Source organism: Heterodontus francisci, chromosome 8 (assembly GCF_036365525.1).
Source record: "Heterodontus francisci isolate sHetFra1 chromosome 8, sHetFra1.hap1, whole genome shotgun sequence".
NCBI lineage: Eukaryota > Metazoa > Chordata > Chondrichthyes > Heterodontiformes > Heterodontidae > Heterodontus > Heterodontus francisci.
Genome location: NC_090378.1, coordinates 57142039 through 57165261, shown reverse-complemented (window position 1 = coordinate 57165261; position 23223 = coordinate 57142039). Strand labels below are relative to the sequence as shown.

General features: G+C 41.0%; 1 protein-coding gene across 2 annotated transcripts; it reads left to right on the top strand.

Annotated features, from left to right (window-relative positions):
* Positions 1 to 4555: 4555 nt before the first annotated feature.
* cmpk (cytidylate kinase) lies at positions 4556 to 22293 on the top strand. 2 transcript variants are annotated; one of them, XM_068037171.1, is made up of 7 exons: positions 4556 to 4828; positions 8638 to 8784; positions 10886 to 10978; positions 14387 to 14539; positions 17802 to 17878; positions 18040 to 18136; positions 19969 to 22293. In XM_068037171.1, exons 1-7 carry the CDS (start codon positions 4709 to 4711, stop codon positions 20008 to 20010), a joined length of 729 nt encoding a protein of 242 aa, XP_067893272.1. In that variant the 5' UTR covers positions 4556 to 4708; the 3' UTR covers positions 20011 to 22293. The 2 variants fall into 2 exon arrangements, with proteins under 2 accessions (XP_067893272.1, XP_067893273.1); XM_068037172.1 differs by lacking the exon at positions 10886 to 10978 and having other exon boundaries at positions 4559 to 4828.
* Positions 22294 to 23223: the final 930 nt, after the last annotated feature.

The following is a 23223-nucleotide window of genomic DNA, read 5'->3' as shown; positions in this document are numbered from 1 at the left end:
TTATTGTTGTTGAAGCTTATGTATATCTGCCCATGGAGTATCATATTATTGCAGAGAAAATATATCTCTTGCTCCTAGAATTGGGGCAAGTCTAAATTAATGCAGATAACTGATCTTGATAGGCAGGTCCTCCTCCATGCCAGACATCTATAACACTGTAGAGTTGTGGGTAGACAATCTAATCCTATGGAAGATTACGGCTGGAATAGCACCACAGGTGATGCTGATGCTTAAATTAGATCTCCATGTTTATGTCAGCAACAGAGTGCTGCAGGTACTCCACAGTATGTCTATATCATTTCAAAAAGTCCTCCATATCAAATGAAAATGGCCAAATCTTTGGTTTGGAAGAGGAAAAGCCAGAAGAGCCATATATTTTATCATTATGACATAAATCCAAGTAACATAATTAAGTGTTTGAATATAATTTATGCCAATGTATTAGCAAGCACATGATAAGTTTACAACACACTTTTTCGTCAAAACTGTGCCAATTATAAGCTAAAACAATATCATTATTTCTCAATAATGGATTGCTGATTCTCATTCAATAAACTTGTAAAATTGTGTCTTGTATTTGCTATTGGTCTCTTGCTTACTCCACCATATGTTAAGGGACGGTATAGGGGAAATTCCTCCACTTATGAGCCATTAAACTCTGAACAACTGAGAGCTGGTGAGAGTTCTGTTTAGCACCCAGTAAAAACCCCAATGGGCAAAGAGGCAAAGGTAATCAATTACATTTTAGATCAAGGCCTTTAGCTTCTATGGAGCTGAAGAAATACCTGCAATAAAATTCAGCCCAGAAAGAGATCTGGGGCTCCCCTTGGTGAGTAGTTGTGGACTGCTCCAAATAATGCTGGTGGATTGACGCACCTGCTTCTAAGCATTCTTCTGGGCGCAGGTTACCAACCCCAAATATGATAACGACCCCGAAATTTGGGATGGAGCTAGGTCTATGGGAAGATGTGAATTCTGTACTGCCACAATTCTGGTGGAGCAGAACTCCTGGAATTTTAGCTCTTTGGTGGCTGATTTCTATTTAAGAAATATTGAAACAGTATATTTAAAAGCTGAAAATGTGTACACCCATCAGGGAAAAATACTAAAGCCAGTGAAAAAAGAAAGAGCTTTGGTCATTCCAGTACATGGATCTCTAAAGGTGTCGTGAAGCAATAGTTCAAGTGAATAAGAGCTGGATGTATTTGTAGACAATTCACTAAAAGACAAAACATACTCTTTTGTCTTTGTACAAGACCTTGGTTAGGCTTCAGTTAGAATACTTTGTCCACTTTTTGGCTTCTCACATGGTGACTGATATTGAGGTTTTGGAGAGTACAGTGGAGGGCCACAAAATCAACTCCCAGTTTAAAGCATCTTAGTTACCAAGATATGCTCAAGGAGTTGGGGGTCTCTATACTTTAGCGAAGTGAAAACTTAGCAGTGATTTGATCAAGGTTTATAAGATGATGTAGGGAATAGACTATGTTTTTGTAGACAGTTTGTTTCCACTAAGGGAAGATTAGGAGTCACAATCTCAAGTTATGTAAGGACAGTTTTGGTTCTGCCAGGACCACATGGCTCCAAACTTCATTGCAGCCTTGGTCCAAACATGGGCAAAAGGACTAAATTCCAGAGGTGAGGTGAGAGTGATTGCCCTTGACACCAAGGCAGCATTTGACTGAGTGTGGCATCAAGAAACCCAGTAAAACTGAGGTCAATGGGGCTAGGTGGAAAACTTTCCACTGGCCAATCATCTCAGCCCCAGGACATTGCTGCAGGAGTTTCTCAGGGTATTGTCCTAGCCCAACCATTTTCAAATGCTTCATCAATGACCTTCCATCCATTGTAAGCTCAGAAGTGGGATGTTCGTGAATGATTACAGTGTTCCGTTCCACTTGCAACTCTTCAGATACCAAAGCAGTTTGTGCCTACATGCAACAAGACTTGGACAACAGTCAGGCTTTGGCTGATAAGTAGCAAGTAGTAATTGTGCCAAGGAATGACCATCTCCAACATGAGAGAATCTACCAACCTCCCCTTGACATTCAACGACATTACCATCACTGAATCCCCAACTATCAACATCTTGGAGGTCACCATTAACCAGAAATTAACCTGGACAAGTCAAATAAATACTGTGGCTACAAGAGCAAGTCAGAGGCTAGATATTCCACAGCGAGTAACTCACCTTCTGATTCGTCAGTGCCTGTCCACCATTTACAAGGCACAAGTCAGGAGTGTGATGGAATACGACCCAGTGGGCTGGATGAGTCCAGCTCCAACAACACTCAAGAAGCTTGACATCACCCAGGACAAAACAGCCCGCATGATTGGCACCCTATCCACCACTTTAAACAAGCACACCCTCGACCACTGGTGCACAGTAACAGCAGTGTGTACCATCTATAAGATGGCTGATGTCCCTGACTCCTTCACGTGCTGGAAGTGTGTCCAGCTGCAGCTCTTGTTAGACCGCATGACAGCTCTGGAGCTGCGGATGGACTCACTTTGGAGCATCCGCGATGCTGAGGAGGTCGTGGATAGCACGTTGAGCGAATTGGTCACACTGCAGATTAGGATTGCTGGGGAGAAAGGAAATGGGTGAGCAAAAGGCAGAGAAAGAGCAGGAAGGCAGCGCAGGTGTCCCCTGCGGTCATCTCCCTCCAAAACAGGTATACCGTTTCGGATACTGTTGAGGGAGATGGCTCACCAGGGGAAGGCAGCAGTAGCCAGGTTCATGGCACCGTGGCTGGCTCTGCTGTTCAGAAGGGTGGGAAAAAGAGTGGAAGGGCTATACTCATAGGGGATTCGATTGTAAGGGGAGTAGATAGGCGGTTATGTGGTCGAAAACGAGACTCCCGAATGGTATGTTGCCTCCCAGGTGCACGGGTCAGGGATGTCTCAGATCGGCTGCAGAACATTCTGAAGGGGTAGGGTGAACAGCCAGTTGTCGTTGTGCACATAGGCACCAATGATATAGGTAAAAAACGGGATGAGGTCCTACAAGCAGAATTTAGGGAGTTAGGAGCCAAGTTAAAAAGTAGGAGCTCAGAGGTAGTAATCTCAGGATTGCTACCAGTGCCACGTGCTAGTCAGAGTAGAAATGAAAGAATAGTCAGGATGAATGCGTGGCTTGAGAGATGGTGCAGGAGGGAGGGGTTCAGATTTTTGGGACATTGGGACCGGTTCTGGGGGAGGTGGGACTATTACAAATTGGACGGTCTGCACCTGGGCCAGACTGGAACCAATGTCCTTGGGGGTGCTTTTGCTAACGCTGTTGGGGAGGGTTTAAACTAATGTGGCAGGGGGATGGGAACCAAATGAGGAGGTCAGTGGACAGTAAGAGGTAGTAACTAAAGCCTGTAAGGAACTAGATAATGAAGTCAGCATGACTAAGGGGAAGAGTAGGCAGGGAGCAGATGATGAACGCAAAGGGACTGGTAGTCTGAGGTGTATTTGTTTTAATGCAAGAAGTGTAGTAGGTAAGGCAGATGAACTTAGGGCTTGGATTAGTACCTGGGAGTATGATGTTATTGCTATTACTGAGACTTGGTTGAGGGAAGGGCACGATTGGCAATTAAATATCCCAGGATATCGATGCTTCAGGCGGGATAGAGAGGGAGGTAAAAGGGGTGGAGGAGTTGCATTACTGGTCAAAGAGGATATCACAGCTGTGGTGAAGGGGGGCACTATGGAGGACTCGAGCAGTGAGGCAATATGGGCAGAACTCAGAAATAGGAAGGGTGCAGTAACAATGTTGGGGCTGTACTACAGGCCTCCCAACAGCGAGCGTGAGATAGAGGTACAAATATGTAAACAGATTATGGAAAGATGTAGGAGCAACAGGGTGGTGGTGATAGGAGATTTTAATTTTCCCAACATTGACTGGGATTCACTTAGTGTTAGAGGTCTAGATGGAGCAGAATTTGTAAGGAGCATCCAGGAGGGTTTTCTAGAGCAGTATGTAAATAGTCCAACTCGGGAAGGGGCCATACTGGACCTGGTGTTGGGGAATGAGCCCGGCCAGGTGGTTGAAGTTTCAGTAGGGGATTACTTTGGGAATAGTGATCACAATTCCGTAAGTTTTAGAATACTCATGGACAAAGACGAGAGTGGTCCTAAAGGAAGAGTGCTAAACTGGGGGAAGGCCAACTATACCAAAATTCGGCAGGAGCTGGGGAATGTAGATTGGGAGCAGCTTGGAGATTACATGAATTTTGCATAATGTGGAAGTATATATATTGTAATGCACAAGGCAGTTGTGTGTGGGACAGGCTGGATGGACCTTTATATCTTTTGATATAAAGTGATAATCTGAGAGAATATCCTGATAAACTGCAGTACAGATCTTGGAGATTAACCAAATAATGCTAAAAATTTAAAGGTATTCCACTGCTAGCAATATTCATCATTATTGAAAATAACATTGATTTCCTTATAATCGTAATGCTGCCGTTTTAAAACTGTTGTTTGTAAATTTCAAAAGCTTCTTAATTACAACCTTCCCTTTGCCTTGAACTGAAAGAAAATTGCTTGCGTGCAGCTCATACCCGGAAGCAGTCGTTCCCCGGTTGACTTGTATCAGAAGGCGGCTGGTGTGTGGATTGCGGAGCAGGAAGGAGGTGGTCGGCTGACTGTAGATTTCTGTTTTTAAAAAGTATATTTATCGGCGGGAGAAGCGAGGAGTTGGGCTGCTGCTCGGCGTATGGTTATTTCTTGTTGGGGAGCATTGGTCCGGAAGTTGCTGATGATGAAACCCAGAGTGGTTTTTGTCCTCGGTGGGCCAGGAGCCGGGAAAGGGACCCAGTGCATCAAAATCGTCGAGGTGGGTGGAAAATAACACATAGCGCGTGCCTGGAGCCGGAGGGAGAGCAGTCTCGGGCCAGAGCAATGCATGTACCTGGGCCGCCCACTCAAGCGTAAGTTGGAGTTGGCCATTCATTCGGAAACCTGTTTGATCTCAAACGGGGGAATTGTGTCTCCTTAACGTTAAATGTGAGGTCGATGTGAGTTTATTTGTAAAAGTGTAACCGAGGCCTTTAACGGATCAATATTTCGTCAAGGAAAGTGACAGGAGCCGGGTGCAAAGATTGAGGTGGGGTGGATGGGATTTAGATGGACAGGAAGTGTTAAAAATATTTAGTCTCCATATAAAATGGATGGATCCGTGTAATTTGGAATAAAAACAAAATGCTTAAAATATTGAGCAGGTCTAACAGCATCTGCAGTGAGACAGAGTTACCCTTTAGGTCAATGACATTTCGTCAGAACTGGAAGTGGTTAGCGATGTAGCAGTTTTTAAACAAGTACAGAGGCAGGGAAAAGTGGGGAGATAGTAAATGGGAAGGTCTGATAGGGTAGAAGGCGGGAGAGATTAAATGGTAAAAGGGTGATGGCGCAAGGCAAAAGGAGATGGCAATGGGATAAGTAAAGAAACAAAAGATGAGTCTAAAGGATATGGAAGTAGAATCATTACCCTCAGCTGCTGTCTGAAAAAAATAGGAGGGTGAGAGTGCAGAGGTTATAATCTGAATTTGTTGAACTCAGTATTTTCTTTGGAACTCTCTTCCTCAAAAGGCAGTGGATGCAGAGTCTTTAAATATTTTTAAGGCAGAGGTAGATAGATTCTTGATAAGCAAGGGGGTGAAAGGTTAACTGGTGTAGGCGGGAATGTGGAGTTGAGGTTACAATCAGATCAGCCATGATCTTATTGAATGGCAGAGCAGGCTCAAGGGGCCGAATGGCCTACTACTCCTCCTAATTCATATGTTCGTATTAAGCCTGGAAGGCTGTAAAATGCCTAATTGAAAGATGAGGTGCTATTCCTCCAGCTTACATTGAGCTTCATTAGAACAATGTAGAGGCTGAGGATAAAGAGCTCAGAATGAGAGTGGGGCAGAGAATCACCTAACAGTGTTTGGTCTGTCCAATATCGAAGAGACCACATTGTGAAGAGTATACTAAATCAGTGTTTCACCTTGAATGTTTCATGTATAATTTGGAAGTTGGCTTTATATTTTGGAATAAAATAGTCTTTAGAATGTGAAAAGTCCCAAAGTGAAAGCTTGTTTGCCAATTTGATAATATCTTCAGTCAGCAGAGTTTTTAAAAGCACAACTGCTTTTAATTCTGCCAACATGAATTAAGGGGAATATTAATTCATGGAAAATTTATGGCATATGTGAGTTTCTTTGTAATTCTAATTTCACACTTTTTTGTATTCTCTAAAGAAGGCAAAAGTTTTTGCATTTTTTGTATGTGATACTTAGAGTTATGTCATATTTTAGGCATGTGTTTTCCAATCTTAAGGGAGTTTACCTGTGAGATTTGAGTGTTCTTGGTAGGATTACTAAATATTGTTTATAATATCCAAAAATAAATTTGCTTTTTGGGAAATATTTTAGGGATTTGTGACTGCATATTTCCACCCCCCCCCCCCCCCCCAAATTAAATACAGTGTAATGGACCGAACCAGGATTCAATTTTTTTAAATCTGGAAATTAAAGTTGGTGTCTAAACTGTCTCTAAACTATCAGACTGCTTGTCCAACTAGATGAGCAGAAATTTCCTCCAATTAAATATTGAAAAGACTGAAGCCATTGTCATCGGTCCCTGCTACAAACTCCGTTCCCTAGCCACTGACTCAATCCCTCTCCCTGGTAACTGAGCCTGAATCAAACTGCTTGTAACCTTTGTTTCATATTTAACCCCGAGATGAACTGCTAACCGCATATCCACGGCATTGATACGACTGCCTATTTTCGCCTCTGCCCCTGCCTCAACTCATCTGCTGCTGAAAGCCACATCCATGCCTTTGTTACCTCTAGACTTGACTATTCCAACCCACATTCTACCATTTGTAAACTTGAGGTCATCCAAAACGCGGCTGCCCATGTTCTTACTTGCACCATGCCCCATTCACCCATCACCCTGAGCTCGCTAACCTACATTGGCTCCCAGTTAAGCAACACCTTGACTTTAAAATTTTCATCCTTGTTTTCAAATCCATTACCTCACTTCTCCCTATCCAAATCTCTTCCAGCCGTTCAACCCTCTGAGATATTTGCGCTCCTCTAATTCTGGCCTCTTGAGCATTCCCAATTTTAATTGCTCCACCGTTGGTGACTGTGCCTTCAGCTGCCAAGGCCCTACACTTTCGGGTTCCCTCTATAACCCTCTTCTTTACCTCTGTACCTCTCTTTGCTCCTTTAGGACGCTCCTTAAAATCTACCTAATTGACCAAGCTTTGGGTCATCGGCCCTAATATCTCCTTATGTGGCTTGGTGTCAAATTTTGATTTTTAACTCTCCTGTGAAGTGCCTTTGGAAGTATTATTACATTAAAGGTGCTATATAAATACAAGTTGTTGTTTTGTATCAGTGTAAAGTGATCACGAAGCTGTCAGATTGCTGTGAAAAGCCAACTTGTTAGCTAATGTCCTTTAGAGAAGGACATTATATATGAATAGGAAGGGAATAGAGGGATATGGGCCCCGGAAGTGCTGAAGGTGTTAGTTTAGGCAGGCATCAAGATCGGCGCAGGCTTGGAGGGCCGAATGGCCTGTTCCTGTGCTGTACTGTTCTTTGTTCTTTTGAACCCTGACATCCTTACCTGGTCTGGCCTTTATGACTTTAGTCCCACACTGATGTGGTTGACTCTTAACTGTTCTCTGAAGTGGCCCAACAAATCACTCAGTTGTATCTAATTCAGGGCAACTAGGGATGGGCAATAAATACTGGTCTTGCCAGTAATGCCCACATTCAAGAATAATTTTTTTCAATAGGCTGGATGGGTTAATTCCTGTTTCTGCACTGAGCATACATGGTATGGGCAAGGGAAGTGTACAGTCCAGTCATTTGAGGGTGCATTACTCTAATTTTGCAGAGTTCAAGCACCAAGCAATGGCCCATGTAACGTTTATGCATTTTTGAGTTGTTTAAGAATATCTAAAAAGACATTTATTATGCCGAATAGCTTCTTTTAATTAAACTTTCAAGTACCATTTCAAGATAACTTTGGCATGTTATTACATTAAGCTTGGTCTCTGCTGGCTTAATGTGGGACTAAACCACCTGGGTTTGATCCACTGTTGAGTTGGATGATCAAATGTAACGGAGTAGAAATTTGTAATGAAAGTCTGAAAATAAGGACATAATTTTAAAATGGGGACTAAATTGTGTTTGCATGTCCTGGCTCAATTACCCCTGCCCTCTAATCTTGCTTCATTTGAGGATTACATTTATTCTCAACTACCCATGTGCAGTGCCTCCGGAGATCGACTTGTTTTATAACTGGGGACTGTCCATTTTGATATACTACTAAAATTGTATTTAAGCAACATACATTCTCAAAAATGCACTGTTTGTTCCAAATGGCATTTTACCATGACCACAGTGGAAAATGTTTAGCCACAATTGAATGATGGGTGTGGCTTGGCTTAAGATTTTATGCCATTTATAGTGAGTAAAAAATGCAGCTTCATGAACTCTAGAAGGAATTTTGCACATAAGATAATTCAGTTTAATACCACAAGAAATTGAAACTAAAATTCACTGAGTATTCACTATCTTATAATTTCATAACTATATCATGTGTTAAAACTTGTAATTCACTAATTTTTTCTATGTTGCCCAGAAATATGGATACACTCACTTGTCTGCTGGTGATCTACTTCGTGCTGAACGAAGCAAAGAAGCTACACAGTATGGAGAACTGATTGACAGTTACATTAAAGAAGGAAAAATTGTCCCGGTGGAGATAACTATTAACCTTATTAAAAGGGTAAGCCAACTTTTGACAATCTGTAAAACAGTAATATTTCAGGACATGGAATTCCTGGAATGATTTTAATTTGACGATTCCACCGAGGGCATTTCGGGATTCTTGGCAGAAGGTTGTGCCAAATTGATGTGGTTAAGATATGACCATACTTTTAATTGTGTTACAGACCTGCACATTCAGTGGAAGTCAGGTGACTCCCCTTTGGCAAAGCTTCCTGTCCACAGCTTTATCACCTGTGATGATTTTTCTAAAAATATTGTAACTGAATGAAAGTCTGTGAAAAATTTCTGAAATATTGACAGATGGTGTTAGCATTCTGGTTATGTATAGTGGATCTCATTTGCAGTGTTTTATTCTTTGTGAAAGAATGTCTCAATACTAAAACCTCCAGTAAAATAATTACTAACTTGCTGTGAAAAGTGTACAACATTTTTAGTTGTTTGCTCGGGACTTTCTGTCAATAGACACATGGAATATTTTATGTACATAGCGATACTAGAGCTGCTGTGGAGGAGAAACAACAAGCTTTAGAACAGCTGAACCAATTGCTTCCCTTTTCTTGTATTCCTAAAATGGCAAACACAACTCCATTCCAAATGAATATTGGAATACACAACTCCTTTCCAAACGATTATTTCTGATTCATCAAATAATCACATTTCAAATGGAACTAGATAAACAAAATCATAGCAATTTCATGCAGATTAAAAATAATTTAGATGGAAAAATTGTTAAAAGTGCACAGTTTATTATTTTTTTAATGAGATGTTTTGAGGAGGAAGTGCTGAAATGTGGCTGGCAGTGATATTCATGATGCATTATCTTTTTTCCCCCTCCATAAGAAATAGGAGCAGGAGTAGACTAAACGGCTCATCAAGCCTGCTCCGCCATTCAGTGTAATCATGGTTGATCTTCGGCTTCAACTCCACTTTCCCGCCCGCTGTCCATATCATGTGATTACTGAGAAACCACAAATCTGTCTGTCTCAGCCTTAAATATATTCAATGATGGAGCATCCGCATGGAGCATCCACAATCCTCTGGGGTAGAGAATTCCAAAGACTCTCAACCCTTTGAGAGAAAAAATTTCTCCTCCTTTCAGTCCTAAATGTTCGGCCCCTTATTGTGAGACTGAGCCCCCGTGTTCTAAATTCCCCAGCATCAACCTCTCAGTGTCCACCCTATTAAGCCCCTTCAGAATCTTGTATGTTTCAATAAGATCACCTCTCATTCTTCTAAACTCCAGAGAATATAGACCCAATTTATTCAGCCTCTCATCATAGGGACGAATGCAGTGAACCACATTATTTCTGTTTGTGATCTTCATAACTGTCGTACAATCTCTATTCTACTTACTGCAATTCTCTTCCCAAGAAAGTGTATTGAAACAATTGTAACACAGGCTTGCAAAATGGGCAGAGGTCACTGAAGATGCAATTTGTTATACAACCTTATTACTTTATCCGGTATCTTGACTTTGCAGTACAATCAGTACTGGTCTAATCGTCGTCTTCCACGTCAGCATATAGTTGACTCATCGAACGACAAATCCACCCATTGCAGACTTCATTCTTCAGGAATTTTTGAATTAACTCTATGTTGTAACCTCCCTGCCTTTTTTGTGTTGTATCAGAGGCATGATCCTGGTAATTAACCAGTTGCCTTTTATGCTTAAATGTTTGTTCAACACTGGCAGAATAATACTAATCAAGATTGTTATATTAGGGGTGTATGTTCTTGTCCACTTTAATATTTTCTTTGTAATTAAAAGAGCCAATACTAGGTGAGAGAATCTTGCTAAATATTTTGAAGCTGTATCCATTATCCTGAGTGGAGATAACTTGGATCTGGTACTAGATGAATGCGTAGATCTTCATACCTTATTTAATGGGGCAAACAAAGTATGGATTCTCCTGGATTTCATTTTAACACTGTTTTCAAATCCTGCTTAAATGTCCAATTGACCTGACCCCAGCTAACCTTGTTTTGATATCAGTTTGATGTTTTTAAAAAAAAGCTTGTAGGCTTTTTTCCTTTTTAAAATATAGCATATTGCTTTAGCTCTCCTTCAAAAATGCGAAGTTGTCCATTTTGGCAGGAAGAATAAAAAAGAAGCACATTCTCTAAATGGCAAGAGATTGCGGAGCTCTGAGATGCAGAGGGATCTGGGTGTTCTAGTGCATGAATTGCAAAAGGTTAGTATGCAGGTACAACACTTAATTAGGAAAATTAGTAGAATGTTATTGTTTATCACGAGGGGAATTGAATACAAAAGTAGGGAGGTTATGCTTCAGCTATACAGGGCATTGGTGAGGCCACATCTGGAGTTCTGTGTACAGTATTGGTTTCCTTATTTAAGGAAGGATGTAAATGCGTCGGAAGCAGTTCAGAGAAGCTTTACTGGACTGATACCTGGGCTATCTTATGAGGAAAGATTGGACAGGCTAGGCTTGTATCCACTGGAATTTAGAAGAGTAAGGGGCAATTTGATTGAAACATATAAGATCCTGAGGGGTCTTGACAGGGTGGATGTGGAAAGGATGTTTCCCCTTATGGGAAAATCTAGAACCAGGGGTCACTGTTTAAAAATAAGGGGTTGCCCATTTAAGACAGAGATGAGGAGAAATTTTTTTCTCTGAGGGTCGTGAGTCTTTGGAACTCTTCAAAAGGCAGTGAAAGCAGAGTCTTTGAATATGTTTAAGGCAGAGGTGGAGTCATTCTTGATGAGCAAGGGGGTGAAAGGTTAGCGGGGTAGGTGGAAATGTGGAGTAATCAGTTGAGCCATGAACTTATTGAATGGCGGAGCAGGCTCAAGGGGCCTGGTGGCCTGCTCCTGCTCCTAATTCGTATGTTCGTATGTTTGTTCCCCATCCAGGATTAATACTGACCTTGCATTGTCAGCTTCCAGCACTGTGCAGTTGAGTTCCTCCTACCTGCATAGGGACTAGTTTAAGAGATCCAACATTGAATGAAAACTGTACATGCATAAACAGTGTTTTTCTTCTTTACTTAACCAACTTTAAATTCCAAACTACTCTGAACCAGTTCCTGCCCAGCAGCCAGAATAGGAGAGAATTATAGAGTCACAGAAGGAAGCCAGTCAGCCCATTAAGTCCATGCTGTATCTCTGTAGAGCAATCCAGTCAGTCCCATTCACCTGTTCTATCCCAGTAGCCTTGCAAGTTTATTTCCCTCAAGTGCCTATCCAATTTCCTTTTTGAGATCATTGATCACTGCTTCCACCACCCATATAGACAGCGAGTTCCACGTCATTACCACTCGCCGCATAAAACGTGTTCTTCCTCACATCCCTCTGGATCTCTTGCCAAAAGTTTGTGTCCCCTATCTTTGTACCATCAGCTAATGGTATCAGCTTTTCTTTGTTTATCTTAGGTATCACCTGTAGTGATCTTGTACACCTCTATCAGATCTCCCATCAACCTCCTTTGCTCCAAGGATAACAACCCCAGCTTCTCCAATCCTACCGTTGTAGCTAAATTTCCTCATCCCTGGAACCATTCTGGTAAACCTCCTCTGCACCCTCTCAAAGACCTTCACATCCTTTTTAAAGTGTGGTGCCCAGAACTGGCTGCAATACTCTATTGGGGCCTAATCAGAGCTATATAAAATTTCAGCATAATTTCCCTGCTTTTGTACTCAATGCCTATATTTATGAAGCCCAAGATCCCATATGCTTTGCTAACTACTCTCTCAATATGCCCTGCTACCTTCAAAGATCTATGCACATGAACCCCCAAGTCCCTCTAACCCTGCACACTCTTTAGAACTATGCCACTAAGTATATATTTCCTCTCCCTATGCCTTCTGCAGAAATGCACCACTTCACACTGTTTTAATTTCCATTGCCACTTAGCTGCCCGTTCTGCTAGCCTGTCTATGTCCTGTCGCAGTTGATTGGTATCATCCTGCTGTCAGCCATGCCTCCATTTTTGGTGTCATTGGCAAATTTTTATATTTTACTGTGTTTCCAATATCCAAGTCATACATATATAAAAATAAAAAAGCAGTGGTCCTCGCACGGACTCTTGGGGAACACCACTGTCTACCATCCTCCAGTATGAAAAATAACCGTTTACCACGACTCGCTGTTTCTGTCCTTAAGTGAATTTTTTTTATCCAAGCTAACACTGACCCTCCTATTCCATGAGCCTCAGTTTTGTTAACCAGCCTTTTATGTGGTACTTTGTCCAGCACTTTCTTAAAACCCATATAGACAATATCCACTGCATTCCCTTCATCAACCTTTTCCATTACGCCATCAAAAAATTCCATTAGAATAGTCAAATATGATCTGCCTTTTACAAATCCATGCTGGCTCTCCTCATTTAACCCAAACCTCTCCAAGTGTCAATGTTTCCCTAGTTATTGTTTCTACAACCTTACCTACCACTGATGGATAATGTGTGTGTGTATGTGTACATATATAAAAATCATAATTCTGGCAGACCTTAGTTTCTGGAATAGTCCAGGAAATGCCACTTGCTGTAATCATGTTGATTTATTTTGGTTCAACTCAAGAACTTTTTTTATAGTTTTACTGTTGAGGGACTGTCAAAACCTCCTAGTTAGGATCCATGTAATTTCCAGTTTCAGTAATGTGGTTATAAAGCAGCCAAATAAAAATAAATACATATTTTTTGTGTTCAAAATGTAGTACAGTAGAAGGTTGCATGTGTATGTCGCATTTTAAGATTTGGCCTAGAAAGGATTTCAGGCTAGTTGATATAATGTGTTATGAGGTTAGGTCCACAGGCAATTAATGCACAGTAACTCTATCTGGGCTGCTGATCAGGTTCATTAGCTGGGGTACCAGGCCTAGGGGCAGGATCAGAAGTTAATCTGTTGTTTGGCAAATGGACCTCAACCTTGCAGAGGCTGAAAACCAACTCTGAAACCTTCCACAACACCACCGCCAAACATCAAACCATTGTTTCCCAGAGTGTCGCTGACCCCATCTTCTTTGCAGATTTCTTCACCATCCCACCACCCCCAATGGTCTCCAACCTCATAATCCCACAACCCTGCACATTGGCATCTACCACGTTCCCAAGATCCAGAAACAGGATTGCCCTAGTAGACCCATCGTTCCAGCCTGTCCTTGTCCCACAGTTCTTCTCTTTCCACAGATGCTGCCTGATCTGCTGAGTATTTTCAGCATTTTCTGTTTAAATTTAAGGCAGTTTGAGTTTGGAACAGTAAATGAGAGTGTCAGAAGAACGCTCTAAGTGCACCAGTTAGAAATTCTAAAATATAAAAGGCAAAGTTTGAATAATTTATTATTTTTGATATTATGAAGAATATTAGGAAATAGGTAAAACTTGCTGTGGACAATGCATTCTTCTCATTCATGTTCGTTAACTTACAATTAGCCTTGTTTCACTAAAGTGCTTACTTTTTTCTTTGAAAAGATAGAGTAGCATGAGGGATACATGGAAGATCACAGTATCCATCCCAGTCATACTATTGTATTACTCAACAGTAAAGTTTTATTTGACCAACAGTTGAGAACATTCAGTGTAAGCTTTATTGCAGGAAATTAATTCAGGAAAATGTTTGCATTAAATTTCTGACTTATGTTGCAGGCAATGGATGAGACTATGGCTGAAGATGCCACGAAGAATAAATTTCTTATTGATGGATTTCCAAGAAATACGGACAACCTCGATGGCTGGAACAGGAAAATGGATAACAATGCTGACGTGAAATTTGTCCTTTTCTTCGATTGTAGCAATGATGTAATTGAATGAACAGTTCTATTGGATATCCTGAGAATGATTGGTGATACCAGTGGTTGAATGCTCAACTTTTAAATTTAAATGTGCTAAAGCTGCTTATAAAATAGGCAGAGGGATGTCATGAGAGTGAATTTAGTGTTTTCTATGCTGCCGGTTGTATTTTCTAATCATCATAATGTAAAAGTCCTGTAGTAATCATCTGAAATACCTTGGGCTGGATTTTGCGTCAGCAATGAAGCAAGGGCCCTTGCTACTGCTCTCTAAGAAAGCTGTCCACAAAGATCTAGCAGTCTCTGTGGCACGATTACCCCTTTCCAGATACACTAGATACAGCATGAGCTATGGACCTTGACAACCATCCCTGCCAAGTACTGAAGACTTGTGCTCCAGAACTAGCCAGGCCTCTAGCCAAGTTGTTCTAGTACATCTACAACACTGACATCTACCCAACAATGTGGAAAATTGCACAAAAATCAGGACAAATCCAATCTGGCCAATTACCGCCCCATCAGTCTACTCTCAATCATTAGCAAAGTAATGGAAGGTGTTGTCAACAGTGCTATCAAAAGTAGCACTTACTCATCAATAACCTGTTCACCAGTGTTCAGTTTGGGATCTGCCAGGGCTACTTGGCTCCAGATATCATTACAGCCTTGTTCCAAACATTGATGAAAGAGCTGAATTCCGGAGGTGAGGTGAGAGTAACTGCCCTTAACATCAAGGCAGCATTTAACCTAGTGTGCCATCAAGAAGCCCGAGCAAAATTGAAGTCTATGGGAATTGGGGAAAACTCTTAATTGGTTGGAGTCCTACCTAGCACAAAGGATGATGGTTGTGGTTGTTGGAGGCCAATCAGGACATCACTGCAAAAGTTCCTCAGGGCAGTGTGCTCAGCCCAACCATCTTCAGCTACTTCATCAATGACTTTCCCTCCATCTTGAGGTCAGAAGGGGGGGGGGATTTCGCTAATGACGATCAGTACCATTTGCAACTCCGATATTGGAGCTGTTTGTGCCTGCATGTTGCAAGACCTGGACAACATTTCAGGCTTGGGCTGATAAGTGGTAAGTAACATTCGTAATGCACAAGTGCCAGGTAATGACTATCTTCAACAAGAGAAAATGTTAACCTTCTCTTCTTACCATTGCTGAATCCCCCACCATCAATATTTTGGGTCTTACCATTGACCAGAAACATAACTGTACCAGCCATATAAATACTGTGGCTACTAAAACAATTCAGAGGCTGGCAATTCTGGGGCGCATAACTTGCCGATTGACTGTCCAAAGCCTGTTCGCCTTCTACAAGGCACAAGTCAAGAGTGTGATGGAATACTCTCCTCTTGCCTGGATGAGTGCATCTCCAACAACACTCAAGAAGCTGAACACCATCCAGGACAAAGTAGCCTGCTTGATCAGCACCATGTCCATCACCTTAAACCTTCACTCCTCCTATCACCAGTATTCAGTGGCAGTAGTGTGTACCATCCACAAGCTGCACTGCAGAAATTCCCCAAGGTTCTTTGAAGCACTTTCCAAACCTGTGACCTCTACCACCTAGAAGTACATGGGCAGCAGACGCATTGGAACACCACCACCTGCAAGTTCCCCTCTGAGTCGCACACCATCGTGACTTGGAACTATATTGCCATTCCTTCACTGTCACTGGGTCAAAATCCTGGAATTCCCTCCCTAAATGTGGGTCTGCCTATGCCACATGGACTGCAGTGGTTCAAGATGGTGGCTGATCATCATCTTCACCAGGCTAATTGCTAATTGGGGTGGGCAATAAATGTTGGCCTTGCCAGTGATGCTCACATCCCATGAATGAATTTTAAAAAAGTTTGAATCTGGCACCAAGTCGAGGGGATTGCCAGATTCCAGCAGCGGTGATGTCTTCAAGCAGGCTAAACAGCATGTACCTGCACAAACAGCAAACCAGAAAGTAAAACTGAATTCTTTCACTTTTAATTTTAAACTTTACAGAAGGCAAAATAATTAATTGGGACATGTCTATGTGATTAAAGTAGCTTAAATATCATAAACCGTAAATAAAACTTTTAAAAATATGGAATTTCTTATCCTCATGGTGAAATTTGACATTCAACAACTATAAAGTTACTCTTTCAGCCTCCAATGAGGCTGTTTAGTGGTAATTATGAACTTTGTACACTGTTTCAAAAACCCAGTTACACCTCATTAAACAGGGTGTAATTTTTTCAAGCGTTTTTATAACTAGACTAAGAACATAAATCTCATCGATTTGAAGATTTTTAATTGATTGCATTCTGTATGGCCTCAAAAGCGCACTCTGGAGAAGCGTAGAATCACTGACAGCAACATCTGGATTTCTGCTTTTAACTGCGTGTGTACGGACTCCAGACATTGCTGTCAATTTCAGAGGTGTAATGACGGCCAAAGCTGATAGTAAAAACAGCAAAACTACTGCCAAATCCGGGCCATGATGTTTACTGTTGTACCTTGTACAGCAGGTAAGGCATAAAAGCGAGACGACCTAAACCTATTCAGAAATAAACTAAAGCACTTAAGATATTGTATTCATTTTGTGTGCTGGTGATACACAACAGTTCTTTAGGAAACAACAAGTTTCTGAGGGTAGAGGACTTTGGATGTGTACTGGGGATGGGAGGAGGTGGTTGGTTGGTTACATTCATCTAGTGATGTGCCATGTGTGGCCATGGTCCTTTGGAGCTTTCTTGATTACCTTATAGATTCAGAATATTTTCTGAAATCCAGTACTTTTTTTGCCTCTCCCGGGAATTAGCATTACTTGCAGTTGGGGAGGGCTGTGCGCAAGGTTGCGCCATCTAATGGTTTGTTGACAATTGATATATCTTTTGTCCCTCATCCCTTGTATGTTAGTTTGAAATAGTCTCCTTTAAGAAATTAAAAATTAGGCTTTGAAGTGTATCCCACTGAAGTAAATTAATACAAAAAAATTAACAGCTGAATGAAAAATGCAATTTAAGTATAAGTTTCACCTCCTGAGATGTGTGTTCAAATCCTAATCGCACTGATTTTGTTTTTGGCATTTGCAGCCAGCATTTTTTTGCTTCAGTGTTCAATAGCCTGCAGTCTTCCATTTATTAAAATGATTGTCTGGTGAGCACAAAATCAGAAAGCCTGGCTGCCTGTCTTTCTTTTATTTTCTCGCTCTTTCTTCTCTTCCCCCTTTTCTGTCATTCAGTACAGGGTCCTGCTAGAAACTAAACTTAATTTCTCATCATTTTTTGTTCCCAAAGATCTGTATAGAACGTTGCCTTGAAAGGGGAAAAGGTAGTGGAAGAACAGATGATAACATCATGAGCCTGGAGAAAAGGTAGAAATGAAATTTTATTTCAAAGAATCACAAAAACGTACAGCACAAATGGAGGTCATTTGGTCCTTTGTGCCTATGCTCACTCCTTCTAGCCTTTTTATAAAGAAATGTGACTTCCTGTAGTGTTGATTTTATGTTTATTTTATTGAAACGCTTTTCAGAATTCAGACATATATGCAGTCTACTAAACCCATTATAGAACTGTATGAGAAAGAAGGGAAAGTAAGAAGAGTTGATGGAGCCAAAAGTGTTGATGAGGTATGTGATGTGTAGTTAGAGCAAGACTTCTATTCTTATCCAATAGCTACTTGATATATAACATAAATTTGTACCTATTTTGGGTTTTTTTGAATTTAAGCATTTGCCATAAAATGCTAACCACCCTCCATTACAGGTCAGCATTTTAGGGATTGAAAGATAAGGAAATAAAACTGGGGGAAAAAAAAGCAAAACAGAAGCATTAATAAGTAGCTTACTTTAAATTATCCTTATTCTGGCATTTTTAAAATTTGTTCTTGGTATGTGAGCAATGTACAAGGCAGTATTTATTGCTCATCCCTGTTGCCAATTTATCTGGACTTATAACCCGTAACTACTGCCTTCCGTGTTGTTTCAGTCGCTGTGAGGCAACTATGGAGTGACCTCTCCATGGCGCATGCCTGGGCGAATTTATGGAGGTTGAGAGTTGCCCAGTTGTCAAAACCCCCCCCTCGGCCTTTCTGGTGGGGTCCAAAGGAGTGCAGAGCACGATGTTTGGCACCGGTATGGCTGCAGGAACTGCCGGAAACATGCCAAAGGTGACACATGACCGCCTACGGGGTTCCGCTCTGGATTTTCTGTTAGGGTTTACTCCCTTAGCCTTGGTCTCTCCTGAGACGCCCACAAGGCAGTGGGGTTGTTCGGGCCCCTACACAGGTGTAGGATGATGCCGATGGGAGGAGAGGGTGCAAGGGGGAGGGGTGGAGGGAAGGGGGTGCGAGGGGGAGCTGGGAAGGGGGGTGGGGGGGGTGCAGGGGGAAGATGGTGCGAGGTGGGGGTTGGGACGGGGTTGTGAGGGGGTGAGCTGAGAGAGTGGAGCAGGGAAGTGGGGGGGGAAGCGGGTGCAGGTAATAAGCCATTTCCTCAGTTCCCACCATCGACGCCTGGAAAGCTCATCCGCGTCCTTCGGGAGGTGAAGCATCTTTTGGCAGACTTACAAAGGTGATTATATTCACTAAGGGTTTTTTGATGTGGTTTATATAAAGGCATACAGCATTGCCGACAGTGCGCTGCAGATGCTCTCTGAGCCATCTCCCGCGGGCGCTTTGAAGTTGCAGCCGAGGAGCCGTTCGTGGATTTTTGGTTGTTCGGGGCACCTTTTTGCAAGGCTTCCCTAGGGTCCCGCTGCTCCTTCTCTTCAATGGACTTACCGCACGCCGTGGCCGCGGACACTCTGGGCGGTGAAGACAGCAGGATCAGAGATCAAAGCATCACCAGCTGCACTCTTCAGTTTCGTCCGGATCAATTGCGCTGAGAAAACAAAGAGCAGGTGTGGCTGGGGGAGGGCAGTGGGCTCAGGTAACATAAACTAAACTAACTGTTAGCTTTTAGTTAGGGCTAAAATGAACTGATTTAAAGAGCCAGGGGAGTTTAAACAGTTTAAGAGGGTAGATTGAGGGAGAAAACACTAAGATGGCCATGGATAGAGTTGAGCAGCAAGGGAGCTTCCTAGGGAGCTTACAGCCCAGGAGCTAGTACCAAAATAACTACCCAATCTGTGTGCATAAATTTCCTCTTCCATGAAGAGGAAAAGTAAACCAAAAATGTTCTTCCTTGTATCAAAATTGCCACACAGTTAATTTTTTTGGCTCAACAGGACATAAAGGCTGACAGTTGAATGTAGGAGTAATTTTGTATTTTGTTGAAAATATAACTTTAAAATGCCTGATGCTTTACCCCAGTTACAAATTTGGACCGACTAAATTTCTCCTTCCCTTTTTATATAAAAAAATCTGTGGTGTAAATTTATGGCAGTACAGTGTTACGTGTATTTAATGGCCAGTGTTTGAAAATGTTCTCTGTTAACTTCAAATTTATTTTATCATTTTCAGGTTTTTGTTGAGGTCCAGAAAATCTTTGATGCCGAAAACTGAATTGGCTGCTCATGAAGTTTTAAAAATCAGATGCTTGTACCTTGCTGGACTATATTCTATTTTTTTGTTTATTTTAAAATACTATATTTTCTTCATCAGAAATCCTTGAATGGATACACATATCTTTCCATTAGTGTATCATTTGCTATTACTTTTGTATGAAAGCAGTCTTTGTCAAGTGTGGTGAGGAAACATTTTTTAACCTGCTTCCAAATATGCTTGTAATTAGAAGTCCTGTCTAGTTCATTTGTAGAATAGAATTATTCATGTAAAACATGTATTTGCCTAAAGGTGTATCCAAACACATTCTCGAGGTACAGTGAGTTGTGACTAATTTTGTATTTCATACCAAATGATCATATTTAAAACAGTTGGTGCACAAATGGGTATTATTTATCAACCTACATGCACATGTCCCTGGTTTGATTTTTAGATGCCCAACTTATTCCACATTTGTAATTCTGAATGCAAATTCACAGAACTTCAAGGAATGCAAAGAGTGAAGTACTGCATTTAAGAAAGTTGTTCATGAATACATATGTACTTTTTTTGTGTGGAGGAAAAATTAAATTGGGAAAAGTAGCCTCTGAAAATGTTTGTTGTCCTTGGGTTTATCTATTTGTGTACTTTAAAAAAAAATAATAATAATATTTCAAGCAATTAAATGTACCTTTTTGGTCATGTTATAGTTAAATGTTGCTGGGTCAAAATCCTGGAACTCCCTACCTAGTAACATTATGTGAGTACCTTCAACACATGGACTGCAGCAGTTCCAGAAAGAGGGTCATCACCTTTTCAAGGGCAATTAGGGGTGGGTAATAAATACTGGCCTTGCCTGTGATGCTCACATCCTGTGAATGAATTTTTTTTTTAAAGTTCAAAGCATATGAAGTTTTTATTATACTACAGTACTATGTCCTGTAGGATGAACGTGTTTGAGGGAAAATGGTTGAATCTGGAATAAGTGGCTGGAAAATCAGTGCAGACAGATATTACAGTTGGTTTGTTTACTGGACAGTTTGCAAGCCTGAAGTAACAATTTTTTCGCTACTCACTAGTTATTGCTCAGATGCAACTGTTAGATAAGCGTAAGTACACGATAGGCTCAGACAGATGTGTCATTTTGCACTATATTTATTTTGCAATGTTTGTGTACAGGAGGACACTAAAGGGAATTTTCTTAAATTTCTGTCCCACAGTCAGGTACTGTGCATATGAAAAGAACAAACTGTAAATGCTGAAAATCTAGAGCAGGTCAATTAGCATCTGTAAAGAAAAAAGGCTAATATTTCTATTGCCCGCCCTTTGTCAGAGCAGTCCATCAAAGGATCTACATCTGAAATATTAACCTGTCTTTTCCCTTTACAGATGCTGACTGGCCTGCTGTATATTTCCAGCATGTTTATTTTTTTTTATAGATACAGCACTGAAACAGGCCCTTCGGCCCACCGAGTCTGTGCCGACCATCAACCACCCATTTATACTAATCCTACACTAATTCCATATTCTCTACCACATCCCCACCATTCTCCTACCACTTACCTACACTAGGGGCAATTTACAATGGCCAATTTACCTATCAACCTGCAAGTCTTTTGGAGGTGGGAGGAAACCGGAGCACCCGGCGGAAACCCAGGCAGACACAGGGAGAACTTGCGAACTCCGCACAGGCAGTACCCAGAACTGAACCCGGGTCGCTGGAGCTGTGAGGCTGCGGTGCTAACCACTGCGCCACTGTTCGATTTTATTCTTGTGCTTGGAAATATCATGGCCCATTGCTACGATTATAATTCTAATCCTTCCTATCTAAACTGACAGCTGGAATTCTGAGCAGTGAATTCTGAGAATTTTAAGTCCAGTTATTCAAGGTGAGACTGGCAGAGTATCTCGCTTCATTAAATCGATTGCAAGAGATTCTGCTTAGTCGATGGTTTCTCATCTTTCTGCTGTTTTTCTTAATCAAAATCCTACCTTGTCCACTATTGTATTTTAATAGGCATATTGCTCGAACATGAGAAAAGTGGGTCTGTTGCTTCGTTACAGTTGAAGATGTAGTAAATATTGTTACAAACTAAGAAGGAAGTTTCATAGCATACAGCAAACTGATATCTTAAAGTGCCAGCCCTTGGGAAAGGCTCATAATTTGTATTTTACAAATTGGTTGGATACGTTTTAATAAGATTCAGTCTGGAATTTGATACTCTTGAGTAATCCGTTTACCTTGTTTGGGGCCCATTTGCTAATGTAATAACAGCGCAAATAAAAAAATAGTAATGAAATTGACTGCCTGTTCAAGTGTTTTGCATTTTAATGGTTTATGTTTATAGAAAGTCATTTTCTCATTATATTGGCTTCTAGTGGCCTAAATCCAAAATATTTTGGTTTAGATTGTAATAAATATATATTCATACTTCCAGCTCATTATGCTGGATTCTTCCTTTTTTTGTCAGTTGAAACTGCTTCCTCTTGCTGGGAAGGGGCTTTTGGGTATTTTACCAAAGTGGCCTCAGGATGTGAGTATTGACAAGGTATGTGATTGATGGGGGAGGTAAGTATCATTGCTTGTTCGCTCCAACATTCATACATGCATTTTTAAGTAGAAGTCATTGGATAGTAGTTTGGAGTGGCAACTTTGGCTGATATGTATTTTTATTTTCCTATTCCTAGTTCAGCACTGGAACATTTGCCTAATTGGTTAGGCTTACTTGGGTAGCATATAAAATCTGGATTAAGTTGCTGTTTGTGATAATGCGTTTTACCTAGAGTTTATGGAATTTAAATTTAAGGCAAACTAAGCAATTTTAAAGCAAAGCTTTTATTTTGTATTTCAAATTTCAATTAATTGAACTTTATAGACTAATGACTAGCTGGATTGTCATTTGGATCCGTGTCCTGTAGTGTGCCATCTTATTCACTTATCCGTGTCCTGTAGTGTGCCACCTTATTAGGTAGGTACTGTTTAATACATCTGTTTTGATTTGCTACTTGATTCTATTTGATCTCTGCCTAATTTCCTATACTTTAGAATGTGTAATAAAACTTGAAATCCTTTATAAATATAATACATTATTTAAAAAAAATTTTGCTTCCCCCTGACAAAGTCTAGAGTAATGGGGAGATTGCAAGCATCCATTCACACTCTGTTGCAATACATTAGTGAACAATTGGGCTATCCAAAATAGCAATTTTGGCACAATCCCTGAATCTAGAAAT